Source organism: Thermobia domestica, chromosome 1, assembly GCF_964235325.1.
Source record: "Thermobia domestica chromosome 1, izTheDome1.hap1.1, whole genome shotgun sequence".
NCBI lineage: Eukaryota > Metazoa > Arthropoda > Insecta > Zygentoma > Lepismatidae > Thermobia > Thermobia domestica.
The window spans coordinates 313884981-313901791 of record NC_137454.1 but is presented as its reverse complement, the minus strand read 5'-3'; the positions used below and the strand labels follow the sequence as shown (position 1 = coordinate 313901791).

The window sequence follows — 16811 nt, the reverse complement described above, 5'->3', positions numbered from 1 at the left end:
GCAAATTACCGGTATGGGCCTCTAAAATTAATATAATACACATTGGGCCGCGAAGAACTTTGCATTTGAATCAATTTTACACGAATCCCAAGGGGACGCTTCGCGAATTTACCTTGTAAGGGCAAACCCAAATTTAATGATTATAATTCAGGAACCGAATGCCTGCATACTATAACACTTCACATGCAGACTAATCACGTTGAAGTCTATCACCATGCCACGTTTAGTCAAGATCGGATTAGTTTTAACGATAGACTATGATATACAATACTCTTTCACTAAGTCCAAAGCCAACTTTGACGGCGAATAACTCGGGAACCGAAGATCTACACAAACTTTATTTGATATTCATACTAAGTTGTCAAGATCGGATGAGTTTCATTATTCGTGTTATTCCTTGTGATTATTTTTATTTTTTAAAAAATTCAAATAATGAACGAAAAGAAATTAAAGAAGAATATAAAAAACATTGATTGAATTTTCAGTTGTCCGGTGCTCTTCAAGAAGTAGATATATCCAAATCCTGCAGTTCCATTTAATTCTAACTTAATTATAATATGAAATTTCTGAATGAAGAGCTCCTTCGCGGTTATATGGTTAGTGTCCGTGCTTTTGTCGTGGAAGATCCGGGTTCGATTCCCTGTGGAAGCTCATATGGTTCGGATTCTATGTTAAGCCGTAGCTACCGGGCTCATACAGCCTTGGTGCTGAAAGGGATGTTAAGCTAAATTCAAATTTTTGAATGAAGTGTGTTGTACTTAATTACCTAACAAGTATCTATTCGTTATTATTTAGGATACACAATAACGCAACTTTCTTTATATAATGGTAACAATTCAAATCTCAGCTGTGATCGGCAGCATCTCTATTGGAATAAAACTCGAACTATGGACCTTTTGAGTTTACTACCGATATTAACGACATCATGCGGTGCAGTAATAAAGCTTTTGTTTCCACTGAGTCGACAAAAAAAAAAAAAAAAAAAAAAAAATCAGTTGGCGAAAGAAGATTCAGTGTGTTGTAACGTGAACCCGCTTGAAGAACATTCTTATCAGTAAGCTCAAAGGTACTCACTTTTTTTGCTCCTTCAGATCCTTAGATTTTTCAAAACATTCCATTAAACGTTGAACTTCCTCTGACAATTACCACCATTTTCAAAGACCTACGTAAGAAGCAGTATTTTGGTAAGGATGGAGAGTATGGAAATTAATGTTTACACTTTTTAACATCTTATTGTTCAACAGAATATTATTCCAACTTCTAACTAGAGTGAAACTGTCCAAATTTAATTTTGGTTCTCTTGTTCGAAAAAAAAAAAAAAAAAGTCTTGTATGCCTGTACAAATGATGATTGCTTTTTTTAAATCAATTTGACTTTCTTTGAGTCTTTCAGGTGTTTCGTTGGCATGCCGAATATCATCAGCTGGCTGACTGACATATCTTCTTTGAGTTATTGTCAACTATGATTATAAACTAGTTCGAAGTATCACCTCTAAACCAATAGTAACACTTACAGGACTTCAGAGAATTTAGCGATAACTCAATTTCGTATAATAATATTAAAAACATACGATTTTAATCCCACTCTTAGTTCACGATATCATACGCACTCAGACTTGGTCATGCTAGCATTGTAGAAGTAAATAATCATATCCTATTGTTCTGTTTGTCTAGCAGTCATGGGTTATACTTGCTGTAGTCGAGTGGCTGTATCAATAGCATATGTACTTTCAGAATGGGAGAGTCAGGTTCGATCTGACGTTAATTTGTACGTCCACGTTTCGTATAGCCTCCGCGCTGAACAGGATTGTTGGAATTTTTCCCAGCGCAGTTTTTTTTTTTAAAGGGGAAGATAAAACCCACCCAAAAAACTTCCAAAAATATATATACTTCAAAACTTGAATTGGAATGTTTAATTTCTTAATCGTATTTCTCAGTACACGCCTAGTTTCAAAGATTTAGCTTAAAATATATATGTATTTATCAAAAGGGCTCTCGAGAACAATACCATTTAAAAAAGTTTGGGAATTGTGCATAACGAATTTTGTTAGCGCTCGATCAAATTCGCTGTAATAATAACCAACTGTAATCTGGAATATAAAGCAATGCGACTACATTCCCTTTCCTTTTGTAATACATACTCGTATATTAATATTAATATTTTTTAAAAAAAAAATCTCCACGTGTCAGTTAATTACAGTGAAACCTGTCAACTTGGCCACCTGCTTATCTTGGCCTAGTTCGTCTTGAACCTGCATTTTCCCATAAGACATTCATTACTTACTACTCTATAAGTTGGCCACCTGTCTATCTTGGAAGTTGGCCACACTGAAGCTGTGTTTATCCTATGATGATGATGATGAATTTACCTGCGTATCTTGGCCACGCAAAATACCGTTTTGTTATTTTTCTTAACTCCTTCGTATTCCCATATGAGAGGCAGATGTTCTGTATTTGTGACTGGAGAAAAGAAGCAAGGATTCGCGCGATTTGCTCTTGGAGGTCAATGGCCAGAAGACTACCCTGATAAAGGGGTAGTGAAGGAAGATGTGAATAAGAAAAAGCACGTACAGGAATTCAGGAAATGGTTGTACGTATTTGTTTACCCTGTCTGTTTTGGTAAAACCATTAGCTAGGCCCTATATCAGCTCCTCTCATCAGTGGGGAGTTTTAGTAATGCCGGAAAATTCTCAAGGGTAAAACTAACCATCTCAATTGTCAACTATTGGCACCTGTCGGCTTGTCAAGAGATAGCGGAGTTTTTGAGATATGAATTCCCTCAAGATTTTCTCAAAACATCTTTTGCTCCGAGGGAAACAATTCTAGCTCCTTAACAAGAGGTAGTAACTACAATATTAGAATGTGCATATCTGCCAAAAAGAATAAAATAATACGTTTAGAATGAAACACCATTCAGTAACTGAAAAGAAGTAATATAAATTGCATATGAATTTCTCAATTTATAACTTAGCTTTTCTTGTTTTCAATCTAAATAACTCAGCGTGCATCAATTTCAATAAACTGCGTACATACGCTTCTATTTCATGGTTGTTTCTGTTATTATCTTTTCAATCCGAATAATCCAATGTACCAGACTAGTTTTCAGGAAGAGAAAGGTATGCACATATATTAAACATACTATAGTAATTTTTCTAGTACTGTATATTTTTTATGATTACTCTATATGCATTATTTATAAGTAGCTGTTGTGCCACTGCTTATGAAAATTTTACAATCAAGTAATACTAGAAATCCTATTCTAAAAATACACCAATCACACTTGTTTTCTGTAAGTTGGCCACCTGTCTAAGTTGGCCAGTTTTCGATGGAACCGATGGTGGCCAACATAGACAGGTTTCACTGTACAAATCGAAAACGCTTCACTTAGAGGTATATTTTCAGTAGTTTCCTTTTCTATTTTCTCATACACACACAAACGAAAAAGAAAAAAAATAATGAAATTATCAGTTTAACGCCCCATGCTTATGCCTGTTAGGCTCAGGGAGAATCGGTGGAATGAGAATGTGGAAGCAAACGGGAGCATCCCGAGAAAACCCAGAATACTACATATGTTGTCCACCACAAACTAACTTGGCCGGGGACCCCACTCACCAGAGGGAAGCACTCTACCACTGAGCCACCGTACTCCGAACACAAGCGAAAAAGAATTACATAAAAATCAAATGAAATCTTCTCTTATGATATTTACAAACGTTGTAATCCAAAATTTGAATATAAACTGCTACAAACGCTTTACTTAAAGGAAATTACTAAAGATCTACCTCTATTTTTCAACACTCAACTTAGATGATTAAACACACGAAAATGAGTTGTATTAGGAACGAGGTCGGGAATCTACTGCAGTGTGACATATTATATGCTACTTAAGTCCTTTAATCGTAAAATCTACTCTTAAAAAGCAAATTGCTAACAGGAAATGTGGTTTTCTTAAAAAATAAATAAATAAAAATAAAAAATCAGTTCTTCATATTTTTTAAGGGTCATTTAATACAGACGCTTTATCTCTGGCTCCTGACCTTGAGTGTTTTGAGGGAAACTAAAGGAATTTTGAGTCCAGATGGCTGATCCAAAGATTTGAATCCTGAATGTATTGGAAGATTTTGTTCCTATTCTATATTGTATAAAATTGTCTACCTCTTTGTTCAACTAACTCTATGGCCTATGGAACCCGGAGGTTTAATATCGCATTCACGAAAGCTGTTTTCAACCAAACTGAATACAATTGCTACCTTGTATTCCTATTTCTGCCAGATCTTAATATTGTTCTCTTTGCTCCTAGATCTTCTTGACTGCCTTTTTCCGATTTGGATTCCACTTAAAATTTTAAAAGCGTTCTTACTTCCCTCCATTCTGACTACGTGACCTGCCTATCTGGGCCTCCTAGATCCTAACAGGGTTAAGTAAACCATATAAATAATGCATTTCTTCGTTACAAAATTTCCGCCATTCCCATCGCTCTTGGATAAGAATATTCGCCTTATGACTTATGCTCAAATACTTTGTGTTCTTCCCTCAAAGTAAGCGACCATGTTTCGCAACCGTACAGCACAACAAGCACAGTTATGATTTTATATTTCGTTTCAAATTCTTCGACAATTCGCAAAGGCAAAACATTTTCGATTGAATGGTAACAAAAGTTTCCTGCTTTAAGTCAACATTTAAGTTATTTCTGGATATTATTTTGTTCTATTAATGTTGACTCTAGATATCTGAAAGTATTTGATATTTTCACATATCCATAATTTGCAATATTACGGTCACGGCGAATTTCCATGTACGAGGGCTGGAAAGAAATAAGTGGCATCCCGCAGAGATTTTTGTTCGAGCTGCTGTTGGCAACACATGTAGAGGGTGGGTGGAGCTATACAACGCGGGTGGCAGCGGTAGTGTAGGTGCTGCAGTGATAGTAGTGGAGTATGTTGAATGTAGGTTGTCAAATCACACCGCTCTAAATGAGATGTTTTCCAATTTGGAACAACGTGCATGGATAAAGATCGAAGTGACCCGTGAAAAAAAAAAAAAAAAAATGTCACTCTGGACTACGTGAAGCATGCGGTAATGACGCATTGCTGTAGCGGACTGTGGCATGTTGGGTTGGCTTGCAGGACATGATAGTGTGCAACAGGAATCAGGTGGAGGTCGACATGGGGTCGAAAACCGAGTCATTAAATTGATTCAATCTTTGCTGCATGTGGACAGGTAGGAACATCGCACACGAATGTGTTGCGGAATGTCCTCGGTTACCGAAAAATTGCATCGCGGTGGGTACCACGCCGCCTTACACTTTCAAAAGTGGCACAGATACGCCCTCGCCGGTGATCATTTGGCACATTACAAATGGGAAGGCCGCGTGTTCCTGAATAGGATCATCGCACTAGACGAAAATTGGGCGCGCTCTTGAGCCAGAACTTAAGCGCCACCCGTCGTTTCCTCGATTCAAAAAGCCTCGTCAGGAACCGGAGAATGTGAAGGTGATGCTGATAGTGGCAAACGATGTACGTGGTGTCATATTACGGCAAGCAGTTCCTCCAAACCAGACCGTAAATGTAGTGTACTACTGCAGGTTTCTGGAACATTGTCCTACACTACGCAGGAAACGACCCAATTTCATAAGGGACTCATTTATTGTTTTGCATGACAACGGCCTGTTGTCACAACGCAGTTGCTGTGAGGAAACTGCACGATGGGAATGTGAGGTTCTAGAGCATCTACCTTATTCGCCGACTATGAGTCCATGTGACTTTCATCTGTTTCCTATGGGAAAAAAAAAAGAACCACTCCGAGGGATGCGTTTCCGCACCAGAGATGCCATACTTCGAGCTATAGGGCGTTCTATTGCAGACATCAACAAAGAGGGCACCGCTGCTGGTATCCTGCGACTTCCCCACACCTGGCAATGGATGCAACATGCTGCAGGAGATTACGTTGAAGGCCTGTAGAAGTCTCATGATTGTACAATAAATGGTCCACGAAAGATTTATATGTTGCCACTTTTTCCTTCCAACCCTCATTTTCTCTGCATTTACTGTACCTGCAAGTGTTTAATAAAACCTCTGCATTTCTTTCTACTGTCCTCGTATCATCCCTTATCAGATTTACATAAGCAAAAGTCATAACCTGGTAAGTGCCATTCAACTCTAGGTCTTGGTTGCTCTTTTGATTTACTAACGTTTTATTTTATGGTTCATTTAAACATATCTTATTTTACTAGCTTATTCGGTATACAACGTTTCCTTCTTAATCGAGTTGTACCCCTTTCTGAAATTAATAAATAACTGATGTACCGGGGTACTGAATTATCATTTCTTTTCAAGTATTTGACGAATGGTAAATATCTGGGTTTAGGATGGATTTTACCTAAATCGCACTGATAATCTCCAATGTCTAAGAGGATTTTATAGGATGTTGACAAAAGAGAGATGAAAGTAATCATTATTATTACAATTAGTTATGTGGCCTTTCTTGTGACCCACTTCTTTGTACTTTACAAAATTTTTACTTTCTTCTTTCCAGAAATCGAAGTGAAATAAAATCTAAGTTTTACGGCCTACGCTTATGCCGGCTAGGATAAAGGAGATTCACTGTGATGATGAGAAATGAATGAAATGGTGAAATGAAAAAAGTGGGAGGAAATGGGAGAACTCCGAGAAAACCCACGCACACCGTGTTTGTCCACCACAAAGTTCACTTGGCGCGAACTCGGATCGTACCAAGGACCCCACGCACCCGAGGTGAACGCTCTACCACTGAGCCACCGCGGCCCTATAAGCAAGTGACAATGGTGGAAAGTGTGTTCCACGAAATGCGGATGGGGCTTCACGGATTCCCTTTGTGCAACAAGAGAATTCCGTAATTTGATGTGTACAATAGAACATGAATGCTTACATGGTATTTTAACAAAATTTAATGAAATCTAATTTTATCCCATAAATCCCACTAGGCTTATTTGTTTAAAGACTGGGTTTTACACCACCTTGGTGCATTTAACGATAATCTGTATAAATATGTAAATGTTGTTATGGACAATGGTCCGGTACCGAAGATATCATTTTCTATGTCCAAGACCTGTACATTTACGTTGTAATTTTTATGACCAGACAGATTTTTCTATGCAGTTAAGATATAATACGTAAAGGACGCCATTATGAATAGGTGTAGGTTCAATTTATAAAGAAGAAATTTTGTGAAAATATAAAATAAATGTTGAAAAGTATTCGAAAATAACTAAGTTTAAATCTATTTTACTCTGTGAGTTATCATTCAAGAGGTAAATTACGTCTTAAGCAGTTTAATAATCCTATTTTGACAAACTTACGGCAAATATGTAACTCTGTCCACAATCAGGGTTGGCAAAAACCACGATTTTTATTGAAAAAAAAAAAACGGGTTTTTTGGTTTAAATAATTTGCTCTATGTATTTATATCACATATGGAAAGAAATAAGTATATTTCGCCGTGGTGTTATTATGCAACAACAGGTTTATGCTGGAAAGGGTCACATAAGCTTCAAGCGGAATCCAAATCGCTTCTTCTCTGACATACGAGAGAAATTGTCCTCCATTTAAATTCGAAATCGGGACTTATTGGTCGTAAATGCGATACGTCTGCCGACACACTCACGAAGGACTCCTGATAAAAATACATTGTACCGATCTTTACATACTTGTTAGTATAATTGTCAAGAATCATTTCAGAAGAACAAAAGGATAAACAGTTGCACAAGTGAAAAAAACATTATACAAGAATTGCATATGGACAATTTCAAAGTATTGCTGAGTACAGAAGAATTAATTTAGTCTAATTAAGTTAACTACGACTTTTATTAGTCCAAGTTAAAGAAATATGACGATTTATTTTGCATGTCAGTACGAAAAGTGAATAAAGATACGAATTATTTGAGTCCACTTTGGCTCTGACCCATTTATACATAAATAGATACCAAAGATACTTCTCATTTCAATAAATGCCTCTCGAGGGATTAAATTCCCCCCCCCAAAAAAAAGTTGTTTCGATGTATTTTATCATTTGTAAACATTACTAAAACGAAACAATATTTAGAATTTTTCTTTGATTGCAATTTCATAATAACCTATTAAAAAATCACAAAAGAAACATTCATAAACTTTAAAAAAATAACCGAAAGTTGATTTTGTAGAATAATCTGAGTAATGAATGGGGAATTTAGGTCTGAATATAATACGAATAATATACTTGAGTGAAACATGATAACCTACAAATGTGTATTCATCTAGATTATACGAACACTTTTACTTTTACGAACATTTTTCGTTTTTTGTTTAAATCAGCCAAATAGTTGTCCAGAATAGTTGAAGTTACTAATATAAATGTTACATGCTAAAGAGGACAAACTTCAAACCAAGCAAACATGGCTACAGCAAAAAATTAAATTTTCTTTCTTGTGCTCAGGTTTGTTTTCATTATTATATTACTTACCATTATGATGCAATATTAGATACATTTTACAGACTTATAAACATAAATATGCTTATTTACATATTTTCTCCTCCAGGCTAATCATTGGGTGGGATATATTTAAAAAAAAAAAAAAAAAAAATCTTTAATAAAATAACTTAGTTTATCTCCTCTTCCGGATTTTAAGAGAGAGATACATAGTGTTAAAAAAAGAAGTTTATAACATTGCTTGATTACCAATGTTGCGTTTATGTCGCATATCCAGTGTTCTGATTCTCAGATTATGTTTGTTTATTTTATAATCTGAAACACTATTGATGCCTAATTGCTAAAATAAAATAAAAAAAAAATGTGTTTGAGTTCTCTCATAGACCTTTATTGTACGTACACACACTCACACAGCATTTACACACACAGGAATAGTACAGTTGGCAAACAGATTACATTTTGAACTAAAAAGATTGTTTCATTTCCACTGCTTTTGAGTTAGACTATCAACTGCTATCAGTTGTTCTGAAATGTTCTTCATCAACCGTGGAGTAAATATGGCCTTCTGCACTGAGGAAATCCAAGATGTTTCTGAAATTAAAAGAAGGTATACAGTAACAACAATAATATATAGTAATTAACAAGTCAGTTAACCTGACAAATTAGTAATACCGATGTTTCGATAAATAATTTTACATCTATAATAATTCTACAATATGATGTGTCAGATTGACAAATGATAATATCGAATATGTCAAATTTTTAAGATTCAGAAATCAAATGTGACACGTAAACACTAAAGTTGTATTTGAACACACTATTGTTGAATACACAAATAATGAAAATAAATACAAAAGGTTAGCCCACATTTATGGAAACGAATTTTCCACTATGATAGAAGCAGTGTTTCCAATGAAGGTGGTTTTCATTGAGGATAGCTTATCAAGTTCGTCTTATATTTCTTGCATATTTTTCACAAACCAGACACTGTGCTTGAACGATGTTTCGCAACTGCTTTCTTCAAATGCACAAGAAGTTATTGGTGCACCATTCCAAGATTTCATAAAGATATCTTTGAAAGCGGGCCCATGCAACAGTAATTAGAGCCGTATGGCTGAACGCTTTATCTTTGTGAACGTACATTCTTGAAGAAAAAAAAAAAATATAACAGTTCGAGGATATACTGTTGATAATATGCTGCATTTACTTTGACATTTGGCGCATATCTATGAAGCAGAAGTTAACTTTAGCAGAAACATGCCGCTATGAATTTATGAAGGAAACTTTCGTGCCATATGCGAACCCAGTTTCTTGGGTCCTTCGGATTGTGGTACACAGCACGTATCTGCCTGTAAGTTAAAAATGTATATCTAGGCTTCATCCAAGGTCAGAACATATTGCCACTTGTCACCTGATAAATACTGTTTATACAGACGATTGCACTACATTCTGTGTTCTCGGATGTGTTTGGTGAAAAAGGGAACTTGCGAATTATGTCTCACAAATTATTCTTTGCGCGGTTTTGAATTCTCACTCTCCTTGAGTAGATGGATTTTTCTTGCTGACCAGTCATGTCGAACCGTATGAACTTACGTTTGGTCCTGGGGTTTCGTCACTGTGGAACAACTTGCTTACTCTGGAAGTATAGTATTGTGTTTGATTTTGATCACATTAGTGATAGCCTAAGGTTCTCAGACGTTACATTAATTTAAAGCAAAGTCCTCTTCATGACTGAAGTTGAAAAGCGTCAGCGGAATCACTGAAAAACATCCAGTAACCGTATACTCTTCTTAGATATTGTGAGGGTCCCCGATAAACACAGGGTACAGTTACAGTGTAATCAAATTCCAATGTAGGAGAGCTCCCGAAACTATATTTTCGAAATCATTGTATGAACAACGAACTTCACTCTTAACAACGTACACTGTAATGTAAAGGCTTTTTGCATCCTGCATTTTCTTTCTCACGTCACGATTGTAGCCCCCTTAGAAATCGTCCAAATTTATTTATTTCTACAAATGTGGACCGACCCCCTGTGAATAATAAAAGTACAACGAAACTCTTAACGTGTCATAATATTGTAGAATCTAAATTTTTTTCGTAGGAAATATACTTATTTTCTATAAATTGGGCAAAGCGTTGGAACTTGTTTGTATGGAAGCCACTTATCATTGAATGCCATTAAGTAAATTGCGAGTGCTAGACCTTAAAGTAAACCTTCCCAGTTTGGGTTTTTTGTTGGTAACTTTAAAGAAACACATTTCAAAAGTCTACATTATTGCTGTTTGACAAGGTCAATGGTCAATGTTATGTAGAGGAGATACGTAGCGAAGAATAATTGGCTTTCAATTAAAAGCGACTACTCAAAAATACACGAAACTATTGTTTACTTGTCATTGTATGTTCGCAAGCCTTTCCAATTTTTCACTACAATCCGATATTATCTCATTCTCATTGGTTGTACGGTTTTTTTGAGCCACAGATTTCCTTTGTTTCTTTAGAAGTCTAAAGTTTCTCTCTCTGTTGAAGAATATTCACAGTAGATGAGTAGAATTGAACGGAGTCATGTTACCAGGTTCTTCAATAAGTTTTGTCGTTCGATATGAAACACAATAAATGTATGAGGTGATATACCTGTGATTAGTCAATGTACTCTCTCTAAACTGCAATACACTTTTTACAGTGCTCTTCCAATTTATGGATATCCTCCTTGAAGTGAGACTCTGGAAGACTGTCGAAATATGCGTCCATGGCTGTTATGACCTCAGCATTCGATGCAAACGTTTTTCCACGCAGGAATTTTTTGAGATATGAGAACAGCCAGAAGTCTGAGGAAGCTACATGCGGCGAACAGAGTGGATGTTGCACCAATTCGTACTTTAATTCATTGATTTTGTCAGTTGTTTCTGGAGCTGTGTGACAGAGTGCGTTGTTGTGATGGTAAAGGATTTTTCTTCTGTAAACCATTTTTTTTTCCACGACGTTTGTCATCCAGCTGGTTCAAAAGGTTACAAATAATCTGCGTTGATTGTTTTATCTGTTTGCAGGTAATCCACGAACAAAATTCCTTTTGCATCCCAAAATACCGTTGCTAACACCTTTTTCGCCGATTTCTCGACCCTCACTCGCTTCGGAGCCGAAGTACCGGGTTCACACCCTCCTTAGCCTCTGGTTTTGATTCAGGATCATGGTAATAGACCCACGTCTCATCCACTGTAATGAAACGATCTACAAAATCTTTTTCAAATGTTGCTGTGAAAGTCATATTCGCGTGTGTTTTTGTTCCATTGTTAGCGAATGCGGCACCCATTTTGCACACAGTTTTTTAAAACCTAAAACGTCAGCCAAAATAGATCTCACACTGCCTAGTGAGATGTCTAGGGCTTCTACTAAATCTTTCTCGGTGACTCGACGATCTTCCAAAACCATACTATGTATTTCTGCTAAGATTTTTGGTGTGAATTAAGCAAAACTCATCTTTCTACTGTTCTCAGTGACGGTGAAGAGTCCTTATACACTTTTACCAATCATTTATGGATTTGTTTTGGAGAAGCACCTTCCAAAACTAGGAATTTTATCACTGCACGATGTTCAAGATTAGATACTTTTAGATTTCTCGAACATCGGTTAGTACCAGGGTGGATTGATTTAAATCAGTCTGATTTAAATCACGATTTAAATAAAAATCGTTGATTTAAATCGAATTCCGAAATAAATTAAAGTGAAAATAAGTAAAATCCCGTTTCTGTTCTGTTATTTCGATTATGGAAGTTAATAATCGTAATACAATGAGACTCAAATGTACAGTATAGTATGAAAAAAGTGTCATGCAGAGGATGATTAGGGAAAATCCCGTTTTGAACAGGTAATGGAGCAATTGCTTTCTTTTCGTAACATTGGGTTTGGGTTTTAAAATCGTTAACTATTCCAACAGGGAAGTCGCCATCGACATTTAAGACGAAAATTATTTTTGGTGCGTGTCTGTTTGTTTGTTTCCAGATAATAGGGCGTATTTAGAGGGGTCCTATCCCCTCTCCAAAATTTTCTTTGTTAATTTTATAACTTTCGGCGAAATTTATGTATTTCATGGCGCAAGCTAGTTCTGAGTTTTTAAAAATAGGCCCCTGTCAAGTATCAGTAACTTTTGTGAAAAAACTGTCATTTTGATAAACGTTGCTGTACTTTTTCCTTAATGTTTAACCTTTTAAATTATATCACCTATTTTTAGGTGATAGGGTAGAATCTTTATCAGGGTGTCTACTGGTCATGAAAGTCATGAAAAAGTCATATATTTTGCTTAGTGGTCATGAAAGCCATGAAAAAGTCCTTTATTTATCCAACTGGTCATGAAAATCTGAAATCTCAGAGTATATTTTTATACTTCATACTTTTATACCCCATACTGCATGTACTGAAACAGTTGTATCAGGTCAGTAATTGTGAGAATTTCCCCCACCAGTTAGTGCTGGCTAACTGGTACTTTACTGTCTTCCTAGCTGCTCCCCATTTCATCTTCTAGTCTCTGTAATATAGTAACAACTTTTTACTGTCCAACTTTCTGATCTGCTATTTCTTTACTTCTAAGAAATGTAAATTGTGTATGTTTGGAACTCAAACGTAAAGCTCTCAGTAACTTCAGAACTTGATGGAATTGATGTTCAAATTAACTCATTGAAAAAGAAGTTGAACTTGTGATATTCAATCAAGATGTCCATTTTTGTGTTCACTTTTTTTTAAGTTTTGACGTGATACTAGTATGCAGACTGTGAGAAAAAAATATTTGTAAAAGTACCCTTGAAAAAAGAGAAGGAAGAAGGCATCAGACCCCATCCAGGATGAAGGTTCCATTATGAACAAATTCAGTAGGTCTTATCAGTATGTTTATGTACGCTAATTTCAAATATGACACGATGGAAAAGAATTGTATATTTACGTAATCAGTCTTTTCTTGTAAACGAAAATTATAAATTTAGAATTCAGAGTACATAAAATGCAGATAAAAAACCTAGCTGAATGTAACGGGACTGTTCACAAGATTTTTTTAAATCTATAGAACCTGGTAAGCCTTAAACCCATACTTGAACCGCAATTAAAAATGTGTTTACTGCCTTTTAAATTGCTCTTGCATTTTAAAATTAGTTGTCAGCTAATCGACATTATGTACATTAGACAAATAAGAACATAATGTGATCTTCATCTTAACCGATGCACCACTGATGGTAGGGGTTTATTATTACTAATGGTAAATTTTTATCGCCATGGTCATGAAAATTTGAGCAAAAAGGTCATGAAAAGTCATGAATTTACTTTCTGGTATTCCAGTAGACACCCTGTTTATTATTCGATTAAAAAAGTACCAATAAGGCTTTTTACTTCGTTTTCTTCAAGACTGGAGGCATTTTAGAACAGGTTACATATGCTATCACGCCATTCTGCGTTGAGGCATAGTGTGTGATGACGTCATAAATTTAAAAAGATATTTTTTTATGCGTATTATTATTATTTTTTACGGGTTACATTTTGCATTCAGAAAACAAGTTTTGCACACTCGTTCAGTGCACCCCTTAATAATTTTCAGATGTTTTCAGATCTCTGCGTGGAAATAGCAGGGACCAGAGGGGCAAAAATGTTTAAAAAAGATATTTTTAACAAAAAATAGCTTTTTTCGTGATTTTCCTGTCTCAGATGGAGACATATGAATGGTACCGTTTGAAAGGCTGTTCTGAAGAAAATGATGTACGTACTATGCTCCTAAGACAAATGCTCCAGGGATGTTTCAGGAAACTATTATCTGAGATCCTGTTTTATACGGGAATCTGGGGTATTTGGGTAATATTACTTTTCGCGGGCTTACTTTTGCACCTACCAGATTGAAATTTTGCACATTTACTCAGTGCAAACCTCAGTATTTTTCAGATTTGTTTCAGGTCTCTGCCTTAAAACAGGGGGAGAGGTCCACAAAGATTAAAAAAAAAAAAAAAAAAAAAAAAAAAAAAGATGTTTTTTTAAAAAAAATCCTTTTTTTCGTGATTTACCGAGACATTTGAAGGGTACAGTTTCAAAATTTGTTTTATTTTGAAGAGAATAATGTACAAATCATGATCCTAGGATAAATAGAGATGTCTGAGGAAATTTTTATATTACATCCGGGTCATCTGAGGCATTGTGGGAATGTTTTTAGCTCATTGTTAAACAGTTTCTTCACCTTTACTACTCAAGATAGAAGCTTGAAATTTTGTACACACATTTAGTACACCCCTTAGTATTTCCCAGTTGATTTTGAGAGCTGTACGTTAGCACAGAGGAATCCAGAGGGGATCAAAATTTAAAAAGTTAAAAAATGCCGATTACACTCAAAATTTCCCGCTTCAGGGACGTGATAGGGAAATGTGAATGTTACCGTTTCAAAAGCTGTTCTATTCTAAAGAGAGTGATGTATGTACCATGATCCTAGGAGAAATAGGAATGATGCTGTAGCTGCTTAACTGAAAGTCTATAATTTACCTTTAAACAGAGCCATAATTTAAAAGGGTTAAGAAACATTGTTTGGGATTGATATAGATTAACGATTGGGGATAATTCAAAATTCAACCCCAATACTTTCACTTAAATGGCATAATTAGCATTTAATACTAATTCCTAATGCTTTTTCTTCAGTTCGTGACTTGTATTATACGAGAAGAAAGATTTGATTTAAATAAAAAAAATCAATTTAAACCAAAAAAATCAACAAAAATGATTTTTTTTTAAAAAAAATCATGATTTTTTTCCACCCTGATTAGTACGAAGTGTAGACGGTCACTGGAAAATATGCAGATTGGAGTGGAAGGGGATGTACATCCCATTATTTCTAGCACTGTCTCCTACAATGGAAATTGTGCTGTAAGGCGATTGTCAACGATCAAAAAGAACGCATAGTATCATTAGGGATTAGGGATTTCTGGGCTGTCGTCATCATTTGAATGAGGGATGACATCCCTCGGCGAGCACACAATCCGATGAAAGGGAAGGCAGGAAGCGGCATGGGACCATTATGTTAGGTACCATCCCGGCATTTGCCTGGTGTGAAAGAGGGACCCCCCCCCCAAAAAAAAAAACACACACTCCAGATGGCTGGCCTGAAAAAGCTGTTACACTTTTTCGACCGAGTGTCTCCACCGGAAATCGAATCCGAGACCGCTCGCACCAAAGGCGAGAGCGTTAACGACTACGTCACGCGGGGCTACACATAAAGCAAATGTTTGCAAAATCATCCACATATACCGATCACTGTTCTACAGTCCGACAATACAAAAACATCGCCATTGATCTTTAATGATTAAATCATCGAAGGTTTAACATACTACCTTAATAATCATTAAAGGCCTGACATTTGCATTTATTTCAGACCTCACCGAATACATTATTCACCACTATAGCCGCATTATTCTAAAAGCTTCCGAAGGTTTCAATGATAAAAGAATACTTACTCGATCTCTTTTGCATTTAGCTTTCCACGTAGGGACATAGCCAGCTCATCCTTGTGTAAACCAACATCAGATGTACAGGCCTATAAAATAACAACATTCTTGTTCATTCCAAATGGTTCATAGAGCAAAAAGGAAACGTAGGAAAACATGAAAACACAATCTACCATAATGCATCTCATTAACATCAAGAAATCCATAATTGTTAATAATGTTTGTTGCTGGCCCACCACAGTAAAGCAACTTGAGAAGATGCTTGAATTAATTACTACGTTCTTTTGATGCAGAAATTAAACAACCATGGTGCTATATTTCCATTTATATTATATTATTCGTATGTGAATGTACATTCATGAGAAATTTTCCCTATGCAGAATGTGACTTATTCAAGACAATGAAAAGTCAAATAAGTGATGAAAGAAAAGAATACTATCCGTTCTGTGGCGAGAATTTACATAATATAACGCCGAAGATAAGTGGTAATGTATTAAATATTCTTCCGCGACATATGAAACCTCCATGGTGTTGATTTAATTTCTACATCAAACGAAAAGACATGGTAGTGGAAATTTTAATAGTTTATCCCAGTCATTCTTCTTTCCTATTCTAAGTTTATTCTTGTAACTTTTTGCTTCCGATAAAATATACAAGACAGAACATAAAAGTTAATGGTCGAGTTAACAGCTGAAATACACAAATTTCCAAATACAGTACGCGAAAATGCCCAATAATCTGCAAAAACATAAATAAGTTAATCACTTTATTATTATTATTATTATTATTATTATTATTATTATTATTCCGCCTGGAATTGAATGTGTTAAACGGTTTCGGTTACCTTCATCAGTATATTTAGGTCCTTCAAGTCTATTATAGTAGTTGATTGAAGTTCGCAGTCAATATC

General features: G+C 35.7%; 1 protein-coding gene across 1 annotated transcript in view; it reads right to left on the bottom strand.

Annotated features, from left to right (window-relative positions):
* Positions 1 to 8805: 8805 nt before the first annotated feature.
* The window catches only part of RPA2 (Replication protein A2), a 34038-nt gene continuing 26032 nt past the window's right edge, over positions 8806 to 16811 (bottom strand). Inside the window, exons 7-8 of the mRNA XM_081727938.1 lie at positions 15911 to 15990; positions 8806 to 9032 (exon numbers count right to left, since the gene is read on the bottom strand). Coding sequence (XP_081584064.1) covers positions 8948 to 9032; positions 15911 to 15990 — 165 coding nt within the window. The 3' untranslated portion in view covers positions 8806 to 8947. The remainder of the gene's footprint in view (positions 9033 to 15910; positions 15991 to 16811) is intronic.